At 44.6% G+C, this 18,705-nt stretch overlaps 1 protein-coding gene across 7 annotated transcripts in view; it reads left to right on the forward strand.

Moving 5' to 3' along the window:
- The first annotated feature begins 2,208 nt into the window (after positions 1-2,208).
- Positions 2,209-18,705, forward strand: part of Shal (potassium voltage-gated channel protein Shal) — a 110,154-nt gene continuing 93,657 nt past the window's right edge. For 3 of the 7 annotated variants that reach the window (XM_018032781.2, XM_018032782.2, XM_018032783.2), the window contains exon 1: positions 2,209-5,955. In XM_018032781.2, coding sequence (XP_017888270.1) covers positions 4,841-5,955 — 1,115 coding nt within the window. In that variant the 5' untranslated portion in view covers positions 2,209-4,840. The remainder of the gene's footprint in view (positions 5,956-18,705) is intronic. The other 4 variants (XM_018032779.2, XM_026817617.1, XM_018032777.2 and 1 more) reach the window with 3 other exon arrangements.

The following is an 18,705-nucleotide window of genomic DNA, read 5'->3' on the forward strand; positions in this document are numbered from 1 at the left end:
CGTTCATTAGCGGCGCAAATTTATCCAGCGGCGAGGCACACACGGTACTCGTACCACTCACCGCGTCTTGGCCCATCCGAAGTGGTTTCAGGATGTTCACGACAGACCTTGGACCGTAACTATTTCCCTTCTGCGCTTGCCGTCTTCACACCTCTCTCTATTCGAAATCGCAACTAAATTTCAGTAGGAAATAACAGGATGGGGAAAAGTACGTATGCGTAGCTTTATTGTTTTCCCTATGTTACATGTTTACAATGTTTCCCTATGTTTACAATGAAACTTCAGATTGACCTAACTGATTGATGTACAATTATCTTATGACTATGGTACTATTCTTACAAGATAGGGAAAAAGTCTTTCTAAAAATTGAGATATAATGTTTATTCAAGACTCAATCGTGTCAATTCTGGAATCCTTGAGGGTTCTCATAGTGAACTCCTTTGGTTTAATATATTCATTAATGATATTTCCGCAATTTTTTCGTTTTTATTTCCAGTTTAGCATTCCCAATTTCTCGCGGTCGATCAGAAACCATCACCAAGACCTCCAGTCACTTCCTGGAGGGTCTCTACGTTTTACAAACGCGTAGCGACATTTAATAATGGTACCCAGTAACCGGAAACAAGCCATGCGAAGTGAAAATTCGTCTAATCTGGCGCGTTGACCGTGACGAAGTGCCTGCTGAGTCTGCATATTCGGGGCAAGCTGATTATCAGCTACACAGCTCGCGCCTAGGCTTTCACGAGATTATTCACGCGACGTCGTGCTCGTGATTCAACGCGAATAACATTCACCCGTCACAATGTTATCGCGACGCCATGCCGAATCGCAAAGGGAACTGTGACGAAACGTTTTCCCTGTTCTATGAATTTTCACCTTTCACCGATACGATAGAGAATGAAACGGTTCTATGAAGAAAACTACTGGAACAACGGGAAGATAAGAACGATTTTTGGACTGTATCGTGGAGAGTACTCGCGGCGAATGATGTTCGTTTCGACGATAATAAAAATGTAGGAGGAAAGTTAGAGAGAATGGGAAAAGATAAACTCTTTTACTGGGAGTTTCGTTAAGCGGGAGAAAGGTGGAAGGGCGGAAGATCAAGGATGGGGAAAAGCGGTAATAATAAGGCACGACGAAATAAAAAGAAGAGTCGTGTCAAAAGAGTAAAGAGCCTGAACGAAGGAGGATCGTTCAAGCTAAAGAGGGGGAGACAGAGAGAGAGAGAGATGGCGAAGAGAAAAAAGCTTTAAGTAACGGTGAAAGGTAGTGTAAGAGATGGACGTCGTATATCTTAGGACGAACGAAAAATATAGACGAGTGCACGATGGATGAGTGAGAAATAGGAGCCGTGGAAAATAAGAGGAGATCGAAGGCTGGGAAGGGTTGTAGCTGAAGCGTAATTGGCAGCAATACTAAAAGCGGGCAGAAAAAATGGAACACGTCACAAATGGGAAAACAAGTGACTGTGCAACGTAATTAAACATGGTGCAAGCACCGATGAGGAGGCCTAATGGGGAGAACGAGATTGTCGATAATGATCTCGTTCCAGCACGAATACGAAAGTCGCGCAGGAGGGTCGAAGCGAATCGCACGTTCGAGGGACCAGTGGAAAATCGTGAAACGCGCCGGGGAGCGAATTAAGATCATGGAATAATTGGACGTCGCGCGAACGAGGCCTGGGCGTGCGCAGGCCCATAAACCTACATTTAAATTCAATCACGGGGGTGAAGCGGCGAAGCGGATGCGAACAGTGAGAAGAATCGAAGAGGAACGAAGGCTTTGCTCGCGCGTCCCCAGACGCCTGTGGCTGCGCGCTGTATGCGACGAAACGCACACGGAGCAGGAGAGGGCTGAAGAGGAGAACCGGCAGTGGAATCGGGCAAACAAATAAACACAGATACCTGAGGGTCCGACGAAAGAGTAGGGTCAAAGGGAAAAGCCGTGACGAGACGAGGTGAGCCGTGGTAAAGAGAGAGGGTGGCGGAGGGGAGGCGGAAGAGGAATAGGAAGAGTCTAGGGATTCGGGAGCATAGAGGAACGAAAGAGAGAGAGAGGGGATGAGGAACGCGGGAAGAGGGTTGAAAGCACGGATGGAAGGAGATATGACGTCATAGTTGAGGGTTGCCCGGGCAACGGGGAAGCGGTTCACCACCGCGTCGGGACACCGTCGCGCGTCGCCACCGCCGCCGCGACGTAAAAATCAATTTGAACCTTGGCTAGGTGACCGTTCGCTCGACGCTGCGTCGCGGCGGCTCGAGAGCAGCACGCTTCTCTTCCGGAGCTGCCTGCCGGCCACCTCGCGAGCGAGCTTGCGACCGACCGACTGACCGATACACCGCACTACCAGCCCGCGAGCACTCGAGCATCAGGCTCAGTCGCGAATCGCCGACCGAGCGGGTACCGCCAGTGAACGCGTCCGCCAGCGAGCGTGTCCACCGTCGACGAGCACGCACACTTCCTTCGCACGTTCACAGACCCACGCGTCCCACGCGACCGATCGCGTTCACGAGCTTCGACGAGCTCGCTTCTCTGCGTCTGAGTTCACGCGGCCGATGATCCGCCACGAGGAGAACGTTCCCGTTTCGTCGATGGCCATGTACGACGAGCCACGCGTCGAGCCCGAGCGAGCGTAGTTCCGTGCGTGAGAGGACGATGAGACAACGCGATCGAACGACGACGCAGACCGCATCATCGAGGGAGTTCCGTCGCGAGGAGCGCTTGTAAACAGAAGTGACCAGAAGTTCCGGCCGGGCCGCGTTCCGCTCGACCTAGGAGGATCGTGGGAGTACCGGCTTCCTGGATCGTCCTCCTGTTCGTTCTGTGCCGCGATTACACGTGTAGGAATTGTTCAGGAAGGAGGACCGGATTCGTGAGGTGACGTCCGAGAAACAGACAGCTCTTTACGAAGACGAGATTCTTTTCCAGGAAGAGTTCTCCGCGATCGAGACGTCGAGCCCAAGAGATGAACGAGGCGTGCGAAGGAGACAGATCGTTCGCGGATACGTACGAATCGTCCACGAAGATGATCCTGGTTGATCGGGCAGTCGGGGCAATAACGATTCTACGCTGAGGAGGTCAGGAAGCCTCGCGAGCTCTTGGAAGTTGCGTCGTGTGACGAGTAACGAGCCCGAGACGACGGTGCGACGCATGCGACGTGCCGTCTATCCCGAGAGCTCTCTGCGTCGTGGAAAAACATCTGCGCGACCGGTGAAGCTTCCGACTCGCGTGTGGCCTCCCCGCTCTGACGCGTTACGTCGACGGACGGGATCAGCAGCGTGGTCCTTGGGTCCTTCGCGTTATCTGCATCCGCGACGAGCCTCGAGCGAATAAAAAAAGCTCGCGCGTACAGAAAACGACGCATACACGCACGCACAGGCCGCGGACGATGCTCGGGACCAGCGTCGCTCGTCAGACGACTCGTGGGAATCGTGGAAACGTTACGTTGGTCACTGGACGCTGATCCAGCCCCGTTTTCGTACGCTCGTCGTTCAGTGTTCCATTCTTCGATTCAAATCGGTGCTCTTGAAGTTCTGATCGCGCGAAGAACACTGCTACCACAACCCGGCATCGGATCGAACAAAGATCGTCAGAAAACGTGGCATCGTGCCGGTTTCTTAGAAGACGAAGAACGATGAACCTCCCGGACGATGTATGTTAATCAAGCAGAGGAAAGAAGTAACCGATTCAGGCGTACGCAACGTTACCTGCTCGCGGAACTCCTGCAATTATATTATTTCGGTTCGTCGGTCGATGTGTGTAGTTCATGCGAAGATGATCTCGAGTAGGTGCCAGTTTTGCGGGTGAATGGAACCGAAGAACATTCCTCCGTTCCGTTCCCAATTTCGACGATGTAGTAACGAGGTTGGCTCGGTGGAAGATATTTCGGAGCAAGGATCGGATCGTGGTTCTTAATCCGTGACGCACGAGAGAAGAGGAATAGAGGAAACAGGTGGGAGATCTTGTGGTTCGATACCGATCTCCAAACCGACGGAGAGAAAGAGGAAGAGGAGAGAGAGAGAGAGAGAGAAAGAGAAAGAAGCGGGGACGAAGTAAGAAACGGAAACGGTGTCGATGATGGTGGAAGGCACGCTGCCAGGAGGCAATTGGCTGCCGCGGTGCTCGCATTTCTTAGTTACATTTTGCTAATATCGTGAGTCAAGTGGGAAACTGAGAGTAAACAAAACGATAAACGCTAGAGGAATGCCGAGGGGATACGATGAAGGACTTGGTGGTCGCGCACGATCTTAGGATCGCGGTGTCGTCGACGTCGTCGTCGCCGTCGTCGTCGACGCGTAGCTGGTGTTCCACGATCAGCTAATACGGACGGGGGTTCGTACGAACGGCGACGAGCGTCCAGCACGGATCGCGAGAGATCGTCGAGCACGTTTTCGACACGGACGAGACTCGACGTTTCTTCGAGGGATTTCTCTCCCTCCGTTTGTGTACGAGAATACTGTGCTGCTTTTCCTCCGGGGATTCTAGCTAATCGAGCTTCGCCCGGATCACTTCGTCGAATGCGTCGGGAAGGAGGACACGAAGAAAAACGGTCGAGGGAGGAACACGCGATCGAGACATAGATAGAAGGACCACGGAGCAGAAATTATTGGAAGTCATTGAACACAAGGAGACGAAAGCAGGGTTCCCAATTGTAAAGATCCGCTCGTTCGAAGTCGCTGCAATTGTTCGGACTCGGAGTAAGTGTATTGAAGGAGAATTGAATAAATCAGGAACGGGGCGAGATACGATAAGAAGGAGAAAAGAGAGTATCCGAAGGAAGGGAAGAGAAAGAAACGGCAAAATTAGCTGAGGGGATAAAAAAAATATTGGAGGCACTAGTATGGCCTCGGTGGCAGCGTGGCTGCCGTTCGCCCGAGCGGCGGCGATCGGTTGGGTGCCGATCGCTACGCATCCACTGCCACCGCCGCCGATCCCGAAGGATCGTCGCAAAGCCGACGACGAGAAGCTCCTGATAAACGTCAGCGGTCGACGCTTCGAGACCTGGCGGAACACCCTCGAGAAGTATCCGGACACTCTTCTCGGATCGAACGAGCGCGAGTTCTTCTACGACGAGGAGAGCAAGGAGTACTTCTTCGACCGTGATCCAGACATATTCCGGCACATATTAAACTATTACAGAACCGGCAAGCTGCACTATCCGAAGCACGAATGCCTGACGAGCTACGACGAGGAACTGGCGTTCTTCGGTATACTGCCGGACGTGATCGGCGACTGTTGCTACGAGGATTACCGTGACCGCAAGCGGGAGAACGCGGAACGTTTGATGGACGACAAGCTCAGCGAGAACGGTGACCAGACCCTTCAGCAGTTGCTGGACATCAGGCAAAAGATGTGGAGGGCATTCCAGAATCCGCACATTTCGACGGCGGCGTTGGTGTTTTATTACGTGACTGGTTTCTTCATAGCCGTGAGCGTGCTGGCGAACGTGGTCGAGACCGTGCCGTGCGGTAATCGTCCGGGACGCGCCGGCACGCTTTCATGCGGCGAGCGTTACAAGATCGTCTTCTTCTGTCTGGACACGGCCTGCGTGATGATATTCACCGCCGAGTATTTGTTGAGACTGTTCGCGGCGCCGAGCCGGTGCAAGTTCGCGCGGTCCGTGATGTCCATCATCGACGTGGTCGCGATCCTCCCGTATTACATCGGTCTCGGTATCACCGACAACGACGACGTGTCCGGCGCGTTCGTCACCCTGCGCGTCTTCCGCGTGTTCCGGATCTTCAAGTTCTCCAGGCACTCGCAGGGACTCAGGATCCTCGGTTACACGTTGAAGTCCTGCGCCTCGGAGCTCGGCTTCCTCGTGTTCTCCCTGGCCATGGCCATCATCATATTCGCCACCGTTATGTTCTATGCGGAGAAGAACGTCGACGGTACGAACTTCACCTCGATCCCGGCTGCGTTCTGGTACACCATCGTTACAATGACCACTTTGGGGTGAGTACTCTCTTTCATTCGTTTCATTTTTACTCACTTTTTACCGATATCAACCGGAGGGAGCTTCGACCCTTTGTTTTTTAATATCATCGTTACTGTGCGCGTCTGTTTCTATCTCTTATTTTAATAACGTGTTTAAGTTTTTTATTAATAAATATTCGTCATCTAGTTTGTCTGTGGCGCCGAATTTATAAGTTCGATTTATTTGAAAAAAAGCGTTAAAAGAACTCGTAGCTCGAACTAACTACTACGTGTCGAATGAAACTAGAAGTAGTTGATATATCTGTAAACGTAATTGGCCCAGTGCAAACCGCCTGAAGCTGGAAGAAAGCAGCACGTGCTCCAGTGATATTTTTAAACAGAGTTCGTTGTCGACCTTTTTACCTCGAAGGGTCTCTTGCTTTCTCTAAGTATTCCGCGGAAAAAAATTACCGGAGCGACTCTATGAACAGATGGTTTTTGATTCTTCCCGTTTCCTTAGGAATTTTATCAGGAATTAAAACGATCTGATGTTTTCTTCTTCCTCTGCTCTTTTCGAACTGCGAATGCCAACGAGAGATGATGTTTGGTTTTAATCTTGCAAAAAACTGTTCATGCTCCTCCTCAAAATTTTCTTCTATTCCCATCGACGCATCTCGTTTTCTTAATGGCTCGAAACTTAAAATATCGTATCCCGTTTTCCTCCGCACTTAGACCGCAGCAATCATTGTGCTTTCTCAACAATTTCAGGCCGAATAGATGAAATAGAGAAATGGTTGAAGATATTCTTAGAAACTTAATAGACCTTTCGTTCAAATTGTAGCGTTCTCTTCATTTCATCCACCGCTCAAACGACTTTTCAACGGTGGTGATAAAAAAATTATGAAACTTTCCTTTCCTAGAGAGCGAGGACTGTCGGACCGGAAATATTAATGCTCCCATGGGGAAGCTGATACGAATTCAACGAATTTTATGGTCGTGCCGCGACGTTACTTGGCGATCTTAACGGTATTGAAAATATTGGTGGGGAGGAAAAAGAAATGGAAAATTTCAGCCGTCACCGGGCTCTGCCAGTTAGATATTATGAAAACTGTGTCAGGAACTGTTTTCGTTTCGTTTTTTCGCGGACAGCTGATAGACAGCGCGTGGTCTTAGTTACACAGCCGGCGGTTTGAAATAGGTAGTCGTGTGCCAGCTACGAATCTATGCGTCTGCGATATTAAGAAATTCTAATCCGATCCGAGCCAGACGTAGTTTCAACCAACATGATCGAATTTGAGATTGAACAGTCGTAAAAAGGTCCGATGAATCGGGATGGTATTTCCTAATTCCTAGCTACCTTGTCTTTCTAGAGAACATTCGAACGGCCGCGACTGGCAGGTTTACTGAAGTTCAACATTCTAACTCCTCTGATCTCCACGGCCATTTCAATGGCACACGTAGCTTCTTGCCGGGTTATGAAGTTCTCAAGGTTCCGACGTCTAGGAATGGGTCGATGGGTTTGATAAACGGCAAACACGATTTTAGGGGTGATCGATTGTAATTTAGTTACCGACTCGGAAATATTGTCAATGAGTATCTTGCGTTTTCTAGTTCATCTTCAGTCTTTATGCGTTATTTAGATTATATGATATGATATTAGTCGATATGATTTTATAACTGCATATTGAACATTCATTGAAATAGTTTTATTATTTATAAAAGAGAGATTCATAGTAAGTACCGACTCAACCGGGCAGCCATGTACCTTTCTAACATTTGTCTGTAAAATTTTGACGTTTTTTGCTCTATTTTATTAATAATTCGGCGAAAACAGTGCAAAATACGGGACTACAGTTTTCATACTGTAATATAGTTCTAAAATCTAAATTTGCAAATATTTCATTAAATATAATATTTAGGATGGGAGCAAGTTTTGAGCAATTTTTTAAGATAGAAATTGTTGGAAAACGTTAATATTCTGCACAAACTATATTAGTTTTCGTCCTTATGTGAGAAGATTTTTGGATAAAACCATGTTTTTGGGTAATTTTGTGGGTGAGATTGATATTCTGCTCTCTCGGTGTCTACCCCCATTAATTTTCCAGGCAATTGTATTGCGATTGAATTTAAGGATAGTACAATAGCCAGTTGATTGACCAACTTTTTCGGTGAACGGCGGAATGTATAAGGTTCATTAATGGGTAATGACGGTCCATTATCGCACGGTTCCGGGATGCGTGAGTTCCAGATTAATGTGTTTCGTCGATGGAATTATAACAGTCGGTGTTACCACGTTTTCCTTGTTAATTATAGCGATTTAGATTGCTTCCTCTATGTTTCTCTTTCCCATTCACACGCGTAAGTATCGTATTTGCGCTTTCACGGACGCGCTTCCGTTGGTAATTTTAATCTCGTCCCCGGTATAAATTGTTTCGCACGTCCAAATATAGCGCCTCTCATTGACGCGAGTTTTTCAGAATTCAAGTGTGAATTCGTTAGCGGTATCGTTATTTTCGGTTTTCAATAACAATCCAGAAAACATTTTTCTTCTCTTACATTTACGACCAGGCTTCTCTGAATCAATTTTCAATGCGAGAATTCTTCAGTTTTAAACAAAGGGATCCGATTTGTTTTCGCAGCTTGCGATATTAATATAATTTTCCGTTCGATTCGAGCGGGACAATATATCGACAGAGAAGACCCACGACTACCGTTCGTGTAAATACAAGTGAATACCTTCTGCTTTAAATAAATCAAACGCGTCCGACTCTCGAACGTATTATTTATTAATTTATTCGATAATTATCGGTCATCGAGGAGAACGTGAATAAAAGAGAAACAACGAATGTCACGAGAAAAATTCTGCACGTGACAAAAACATGACGTCATTTCATTTCATTTCGGAAATGTTATTTGGGAAGTCGGGGCGAGGTTGTATCGTGCCATGCAGGAAATTCTCGTTGTCCCGTGGGTTAATAACGTCGTCGACTTTTTTTCCACGTGTCAGCACACTTTCAGGTTGCGTGTCCAGGCTTAGTCCAGGTCGGTTCCTTCAAACTTTAACGAGAAGGATCAACAGGTGCCTCGAGGATTCCTCTAGCAAGCTTCTAATGCGATACTTTTCAAATCTACTTGTGAGCTAGACGAACGATCGTTCCTCGTCGAAATTCCTTGTGCGATTCGTCTTTTCGTAGACACACGAACTTATAAAACACGGCGTCTACATCATCATTTGAATAGAAGCAAAATAAATTCAATCGTAAAACTAACGCGACTAGAAATACTGATAAACTTCCGCGCACGTGCTATCATTTCCATCTAGTAACTCTAAAGAGAAAAGATCGCTGGGTGGTGATAAAAGTATATCGGGCCAGGATTCTCACAAATTTCCATCCCGCGATATTAATTTACGTTCCCTCCGCGGAATGCAGTTTACCCCTTTGCTCTGTGACTCGTTTCAAAGCTTTGACTCTTTAATCCCGATTTTGAACAGAGTATCACTAGACCCGCGTTCCACGTAAAATGTTAATTACAATTTGGGTGCTGCTATGGTAGGACAAAATGTCAAATGAAAAATATGTAAATTTCATAATCTGAATAGTAGTTTCTCGTCACTGTTGGACCTTTTGAAGAATACTGTAATTCTTCATGATTCTCCTGATTTCAATTTTTGTAAAAAATGGTGTGAAAAGAGCACGCGTTACCGTTTCCTGTGCCGACGCACATCACTCCCAGCCATCGATGGAACCTTCCGATGGGTTACGATGGACAGAAATAACTTGAAAATGTGTGCGTTTCCGGTCTCAAATGAAAACGGAGGTCGAGTGAGTGATGATTTTTTAATTGAGTAACAACAGTTAGTTCGTATGTCGGTGTAAACGTTTGCAGAAGGTTGTTTGTGGTGTAGAGTTTCCTCGTTCTTGTAAGAGTCGCCCGTCGAGTTGAACTTTATTGATTTAGAGCAAACAGCTACCCCTCACATGTAAAACCGGCACGCTTTAGTATAAATTCATAATTTTGCCGAATAACATGTTGGGTAATACAAAACAGTCTTTCTGTATTACGACTGTCCGTCGCTAAGCAATGCAAAAAATTCATTCGGGGTACCAACAGACTTAAAAGAAGCCATCAGTAAAAACGATTCAGCTACAATGATTTCGTTGTCAACGACATCATTACAAATTTTGATTTATACATTGTTTATTATGTTTAGTTGACAGCGAAGTCATGTTTAGCTGACTCAATAGAAATTAAAACGTTTACCTTACCTCGGTGACAGGGAAATGTAATACGAAACTTCATTTTCCATATTGCTCGAGTTTTGTTCTTTACTTGTTACTCGCGAAAAGAGAGAATAGCTCTTTATTTAAGAGGCTCGAGGAAGGGATCGGAAAAGGGAATTGAACAGCCGAGTAGGCTGAATATACGAGAAAAGTCGTTTCCGCTGAAAAATCGTAGGATCGAACTGTCGGCTACGTGGAACGGATTTTCGTAGTGAATTTCACGACTGCGAATCGAATATTCATTTTCTCCCCTCTCCCCTCGTTCGCGGGATAGAGATCATAGCGGCCAATGGTTAGAAGGGCCTCGAGCCTCATCAATATGTTCGACGTTGGAATCCGGTCACCATCGGATTCCCACTCGGCCAGAATCCGAACCATTTTCAATACCGATCCCCCAGAGATTATGGTCGATTTAACTACTTTTTCAAAGAACATTCGATCGATTCAGTTTCGTTCAAGCGAATTCGCGTTGTCGTTTCAGAAGTTGTTTTGATACATTTTACGAATGGGTCACGTTACTCTCGCGTCATTTTTCTGACTTTGATCGGTCGCAGGGACCGTTCGAAGCGACACGCGACACGGTTCTTTCGCTTTCGGGTAATGGAACTCGATTGAAGTAAAGGAGAGCGAAGCGAGACGTGGAGGTGACGAGACTGAGTATATCAGGGGACGTAGAAAACGCGAAAAGTGGAGAGTTCGAACAGAGAAAGCTCGGATGAACGCTCGGCAAACACTTCTCGGTTGTCGAGGTTCAATTGGCGCTCGGCCAAAATAATCTTCGTGCACGCGGAACACGTTTCACCTCAGGTGTGGTCTCCTAAAGGCCGGAGCTCAATCCCCTTTCTTGATCTCTTGCTTTTTGATCACGCACATTGTAGACCGTTAAACGGATTCACTGCGTAGACAATTATGAATGTTGCTCGTTCAATGTTCTCTTAGGATTCGTAGGGAAAATCGGAAGGCACGTAAAGATAATGCTTATTGAACATTTGAGTAGCAGGAGTTACGATAAAAATCGCTACTTCATTGGTCGAAAGTATAGCCGTTTGATTATGATCAGAGATTGAATAGGTAAACGATGAGGGGCATAAAATTTTACGCGCACTTCTTATGAAGTAACACTTGAAAAAAGTGTTTTTACAACGTAAGCTTCTCGAGTCTTAAAAGTTTCTTTATTCACCCAAATTGTTTTCATGCAAATCGATGCTTATAAACTGAAATTTATAATATTTTTGTACATATTAAATTTTATGTAGATTAGTGATCGCTAGAACTGCTATTCTCGAATTACGAGTGATTTACGATCGATTCCGTTCGTTCCTAATCATGTGAATAAAGTGAATAATCACGGTTAATAATATGGAACACCGTTTCTAATGCAGACAATGCCTGACGGGATTTCTGAAGAAATACGCTCACTTCTCATGAAACAACACTTGAAAAAAATGCTTTTACATCTCATTCTTCTCAACTGTTGAAAGCTTCTTTATTTACCGAAATCGTTTCACGAAAATCGTTGCTTATACACGGAAGTCTGTAAAATTTTTTCGTACGTTAAACTGTATGCACGCGGTGTCTGGTAACGGGATAACGATTTCGCGTGGACAAAGAAAAATCTGCGAAAGAAGTGATTCATGCGAGATCGGGAAGGAAACTCTAAAGAGAAGTTCCAAGGGAAAAACGGCTCGCGTAGTTAACGGTAGAGAAAATTCTGAGAAGAAAAACGGACAGCGGGGGGTGTACGAGCCACGTTTAGATTAAATAGCAGCGGAAAAACTCGGTCGAACAGCGTTCAATTAATCACGGTAAGCCAAAGTAGGCAACCTTAATGATCCATTCGAGTATGAGGGGGAATGTTTCCCTCTATAAGATTGTACGAGGTAGCGCGCAGGATAGTGTGCGTTACGAATCAATCTTCCTGGGCAGACTCGGGAAGAAAAACGTGAAAGTAGACTAGGTAAAAAAAATGTTACGCGCGCAGCGTGTTCACGGAAGCGAGCGAGAGGGAGAGAAACCCGAGGGAAAGTCGAAGGGCGCGCGCGTTCTTCTTCGTTAAACGTCCCACGGCTCTTTGTTGCTCTCGACGAATCGTGAATATTTATCGAATTCGACTCTTAGACATCGAGGGTAGTTTTACGACCTATATATTTTATATTTCACGAGCGAGCTGTATTATCACAGTTTCAATGGAGCTCTCTGGTCGTCGCAATTTCCCGGCCTCTTGCTTTTATTTTTGACCGACGAAAAAAAAGGGGACGGAAGGTCGAATTCGGCTTCGACTCGTTCGCGGAGTCCTTGAGGAACAAAAATTTCAGTACACTCGTCGCGTTAGTCTGACCAATTTTCCGAATTCGCGAGCGAGCCAACTCGCGAACCTACATATGTATTATACATATTCATCTATATACTACGGTTAGTCCTAAAACGCTTTCATCTCTGCCCTTGTTACGTTTTTCAACTTTTTACAATTACTATTTCTACATATGTACTATATGTGCATTGAGATATGTTTCCGCCGTGGATGGTTCAGTTCATCAAGGATACGCGCTCTGTGCCGCTCGTTAGGACTCACTTATCCGTCGGAAAATAAAATGCAACCGCAATTCGATTGTCGATCGTCGTGACGAAGTCTTCTCCCGGCGACCATTAAAATTGCACCCGGCGAGTTGATAACGTGCGAAATTACCAAGTTATTACCCGGGATTTTAACCATCGACGGGTCCCCCCTCTCCTTAACTCCGGCTTTTATCTCTCGTTTCGAGCCGAGCTTGCACGCTGTCTGTCGTTAAAGCGGCTATCTTCGCACTGTGATAATGAAGATTGCACAGGCCGATGAGAACGCGCGAAAATGGATATTACGTACGTGCGGTTTTCCGGACTCGCTCGTTGGTCTCTCGGTTAGGAAATTTCGAACGGCTTTCACGTGAATCGAGTCCGAACGATAAAATAAAATGGGAGTTGCTCGCCACGAAGGGAGTGAGTAATTTCTATTCTGCGGGTATTTTATGCACAATAAAACAAGTGTAATAATCAATTAAAAAAAATTCACAAAAGCATAAAATCGTATACGAGTCGAACAATAAAATGCTTTCGAAAATCGTTAGGGTTTACGATTCTGGCTTCATCTGGTAAAATTGGGAATACGTAATTTGCTATTCAAGTATATATATCGCGAGCGATCCGCTGATAGTCCGCGTCCAGCAGTGGTGGTGGATATAGAAATACGTGGAAATCGACGAGGGCGGCGCGTTGTTTCGTCCTCGCAATTAATTCGCGATCCACCATTTATATCGGATTACGCGAGTAATACCGAGCGAGACCGTGTTGCGTCGGAAGTCACGATTACGCGCGTGCACTTCGCGTTTTCGATCGTCAGCCAGCAATTGGTAACCGGCGACCGAAAATGAGGGGATGAAAGTATTGCGTGTTGCGACTCTCTGCACTTTGTCGTGCGTAAGCTACCGTTGATGTCGAATGGCATAACGTAGGCGGTTTTGAACGAGGACGGAAGGGACTGCGAGTGGTAATTTGTACAACGGTCTCGTTAAACGCCCTCCGCTCTGTCCTCCTTTCCTTTAAGAGAAAACGCCTTTCCTCTCGATGCAATCGTTATTTGGAATTGTTATCTCGAAAGGGTTCCTCGTCCTTTTCCTCGCTTTCTTATCGTGAATATGTCACACCTAGGTTTATGGATATTTATTGGGTCAATGCAATAGTTCTCGCCTGATTTGAAATAAAATATTTTTTTATTCATAGTATATAGAATTTACAATTTATTTACGGTCTTCTATCATTCTTTTTATAAATAGGTGGATTACTTTTTTGTGGCGACCGGAAGAGCAGTGCTAGACTATTTATTTTTAGGATTTAATTTCTTCGATTTTAGTGGACGGAAATTTATGAGAAAAAAATTAGTCATTCTAGTACGAATATACGTGCAAATTTTTTGTTACAATTCCAATATTCAGGCTCTTTCGAAACTCGTATAACATAACGAAAATTAATGTTCCTTTCTTCATATTGAAAAACGACTCTCATGCACAAATCGACTTAAATCAACGGTGTCTGAGATTTATGAGAGTACTATGTTTCAATAGGTTCGTAACATAATGCCAAGACAAACATCTATGCCAAAGTACGATGAAATCTGGCCCTTCTGTAAAAATCGGGTACTAACTTTAGCTAATATATATATTTTATATCGTATTTTTTATGTTCTTCCTCTACGAACACGTGTCAATTTGACACGTAAAGACCACACAGAGACTTCTAAAATTAGACGGCTTCGAAGAAAAAGAATTTCGGTATATATTTGTCTTGTTAAATGGATAATAGTCAGTAAAAGTAGTAGAAGAAAAATGTAAATGATTTATGTAATTTTCCTCATGAAACTCGGAATGTGTCGAAATGACGTGTCTCAAAATTATTGTTAAATAACGCGACATATTTACCATTTCATATATAATATTGAATATTTGAATACGAAACTTTCTTGCAAACAAATGTTGCACGTTCCAGGTAATTTAATTGTCGAGTATTGTTAAACAATCGCGTTTACATTTACGTTATTTGACAGAAAGGAGGGTATACTAATAATAAGGGGATACTAATGATAAACAGAAAATGTAGATGATTTTTGTAATTTTCCCCACGTAATTCGAAGTACGTCAAAATGACGTGCCTCGTAAAGCTACTGTTAAATAACGCGACATATTTATTTTTCGTATATAATATTGAATATTTGAACGAAATTTTTTTGCAAATAAATGTTGCACGTTTCAGAGAATTTAATTGTCGAACGTTATTAAAAAACGCGTTTTGATTTACGTTATTCGATAGAAAGGAGTTCCGTAGAATTCATGAATCCTTTTTCGTTTCACGTCGACATTTTTAATGGGCTTTCGACCGCCTCAAGGGAGATTCGAATAAAGAACCGCGTGCCCATTTACATTACGTTGCTCGTCATACATTTTAATTAGAATAATTGACACGGATCTCAGTTGTAATTAATTATTTTCCGCGTAACTGGGTACACAGATTTCGACCTGTGTCATATTAATCTAGCTAATAGGCTTCAAATAGGTTGGACGTCGAACCAGAATGATTTTCTATACATGTTGAAAAAGAATAGTTCATTGTGCGATTTTTAATAGACGACCGTGATAAAAGGGGGTAAAAAACGTAGTTCGAATAGAAAGGGTGGTTTACGATGGAGCATTATTATGATTGTTCTCGCCGGAATTCATTAATTGACAATCCTTGTACCGAGAACGTTTGATATTCTCCCTTATTTATTGATCCGTGATTAACATTCCTTGTTTTTTTCTCTAAACATTTTAATCACGCTTAACGTTAGTAGGACACGATGATTTAGAATTATGTTCGTCAGGCTGTCGAATGAATGAATTTATTGAATCGTTTCTATGTAATTACCTTTGTTTCTTCATTTTACGATTATTCCATTCGTTCTATGTAATAAAGTACCGTAGTCGGTGGCTGTCGATAACGATTCGATATTGGCGCAATTATTTCACGGTTTAGCAGGGGGTAACGATGTGTTTTATTATAATTATAATCGCGGCAGCGGCGGCGACGGCATCGTCGACTAGTAAGGTGGCTCGAGTTTATAATGGAATTTTCATTGGCCATCGATTTCCTGTCGTTCCACGCGGCGGAACTTCGTGGCCAGATTTCTTTTCTGGAGAACGATAAAAATATACTCTCTGCTGCGCAACCCCTCGGGACACTCGGCTATCGTTCACTACCACTTTCGGAACGTCGCACACACGTCTGCGAACGTCGTTCCACCTACCACCCGGCGCACGAATACCAAGCTCCGGGGACAGTTAGCTACACGCTATATTGTTGTCCCTTCATTTCTGCTTACTTTCCATTAACGTTCGCGATTGTCCATCTGAATCGCTTAACCCGTCGACGGTTCAGATCGATTTGAAAGAAAGAACTTCATCGTCACGAATATTGACTTGACGTCATTAACCCTTTCGCGCTCAGCGACGCGAACTCGTCCCATTTTTCATGACTTAATAAATGAGTGTTTACTCTCACTTCATTTTGCTTCGATACGGTCCTTGAACTCAGTCGAGATTCTCTTCGCTGAATCTGAATCTGGAATCAGGTTGTTAACATTTAGAATCGGGTATCTGATATGACAGACTTAAATATGAAGAACTTTTTAGGATCTTCATAAAACGTTTCATACCCAGGATTTCAAGGATGACATCAAATTCCAGAAATTTTTATAAAAGACTTTGCCATCCCATTTTGCAAAAAGAAAGATAATGTAAATTAAGTGTCCATTCTTATTATCAGCGATTCATACTAACTTAAATCCTGAATTTACCACGTCACTCTTTAATTTTTCACTTTTTCACAATTTTTGGCGATTATGAATTTTCGTTTGACATTGAAAGAGTTAACAGCATGATTCTCTATATTGTGAATCGGGGAAAGATCATTCTGAGATTATTACAGGCTTGATCCATTCGTGCCGTTCGATCGCGAATGAGCGTAGGAGGAGAGCTGATGGCCGGTGAGCAATCAATGCAACAAGCTGCCTATGGTCCTCAATAAAATGCTAATGGAGGTCCTGTCATAGGTGTATTACAACGGGCAAGCCGATTGCCTGCGAATCCATCAGCGATTCAAATCATGGAAATTTTGCCGTGCTCTCGACGTTAACGCGTATCGTAAAATTTCCAATTCCCATGACGTGAATTCCGAATACGTAATATGGCATAGTTTCTTTTTTGCAAAGTGCGTACTGTGGGATTTTACTATTGTTTAATAGCCACTTAGCTGGAAGTTTATAGTCGCGCGAGACACCTGATCCTTAAGCGGCGTATTGAAAAATATCGATAACTTTCCGTAGCTGACTATGATAAGCCATTCGGGGAATTGAGAAAACAGAGGAGAACTTTGAGAGCTTTTCTACGTTGGCTCGACGTCCGCGATGCATGGGTTCGTTACGATGATGGGAACGGGATAAAAGGATCGGAGCTACGCCCTTCTCTACCGAATGACTGGTGCGCTTTCCACCTATTGCTTTTCTGCTCGGAAGCTTTTCCTCTGAAAAGGGAAACCAGACGAGAGAAACATTCATGCCGGAATTACGTATCTCCTTTCCTGTTTCGTACCGCGATCGAAAGTCCTCGAATTTGATTCGGAGCTCGGTTGATGTTTATCTAATTAAAAAGGTCGTTTTTGAGTCCTCGGCGAAGATTCATTTCCTCTCAGAAACGAAAAAGGAATGTTTACCGAATCCTTTGATTCCGCGCGTTCCGCGGACGTGGAACTCGTATCCGTCGGACGTCCTACGATAGTTTCGCTCGGAGGAATGTTGCTTGCACTGGAATAGTTCGATCGGCCTGGAAATTGCGAATAATTGGGTCGGAACAGAGGAAGGCGCAGGTTAATTGGAATCATAGAGAGCGCAGCTTGTGTCCAGTGCCCGATGCTAAATTCTTGTTTAAATTCATTTCTGCGCGTTGCACGGCCTTCCGATATTTACAATTCATACTCACAGCCTGGAATATGAATCTGCGAGTGGAACACGCGGACCAGGTGAACGCGTCAGTGTCCATGGTTATGATTCAGTTTCTTCGACTTCCTGAACGTTTCATCGATGACGACCGTGACTCTTTCGTTTATTTTCCTACGCCCCCGGCTTTTATGTTTCAAATAGATTTGAACTAAATTCTGAAACCTGGGTCTATTCGATTCTCGATATCCAATCTCCTTTTCTACCATTTACAACTGCCTCCTCTGTTCCCCTTCTCGTCGATTTCACTACTTTTCCCTGTCATCGATGCATCGTCTGTAAAATATCTGTCGTTCACCTACTTTCGCTCGCGTTGGGGGTAGATGGTCTCCCAAGGAAAAAACGCGTGATTTATATGGTTCAGCCCCGCAAATAGCCAGGACACGCCCTTTGGCATACTTATCCGAGCTGTTAAGGTCACGCAAGGACGGTTTTACTTTTGAAGGAAAGTTCGTCTCTCGACGGAATATTTCTCCTCTCGTTACGCTCTCGTTCGATGAGCCGAGGACGATGAATTTCGAAAAACGAGGACTCCTCCATTTCGCCGGAGAAAGGGCGATCCAGAATTTTTATTGGAAAAATGATTCGCTCGAAACTGGTAACCCCGTTCGCTGGCCACGAGGCCGTTCGTTTCCGTCGGACGACGGCGTTAACAAGCAGTGATTTTCAATTCATGAAGCGACCGTCAAAAAACCGAAATAGTTCGAACGAGAAAGGAGTTTCGTTTACGTACGCCGATGAACGAGCTCCCGGGATTCATGAACCGGCTCTAGATTTATCTCACTGTTATTTAAATCTCGTGAAATCACAGTTGAACGCGTGTTTCGGATACGCCTCGTTTCTTTAACACTAGATCTACCGAGGGGGATCAAAATGACTTGTTTGGCATTTCTTATAATCATTATTCATTTTCAGTACATTTTGTTTTCTAAAATTTTGTACAACATT

The sequence above is a fragment of the Ceratina calcarata genome, unplaced genomic scaffold (genome assembly GCF_001652005.2).
Source record: "Ceratina calcarata isolate Rehan_Ccalc_2016 unplaced genomic scaffold, ASM165200v1 scaffold59, whole genome shotgun sequence".
Classification (NCBI taxonomy): Eukaryota; Metazoa; Arthropoda; class Insecta; order Hymenoptera; family Apidae; genus Ceratina; species Ceratina calcarata.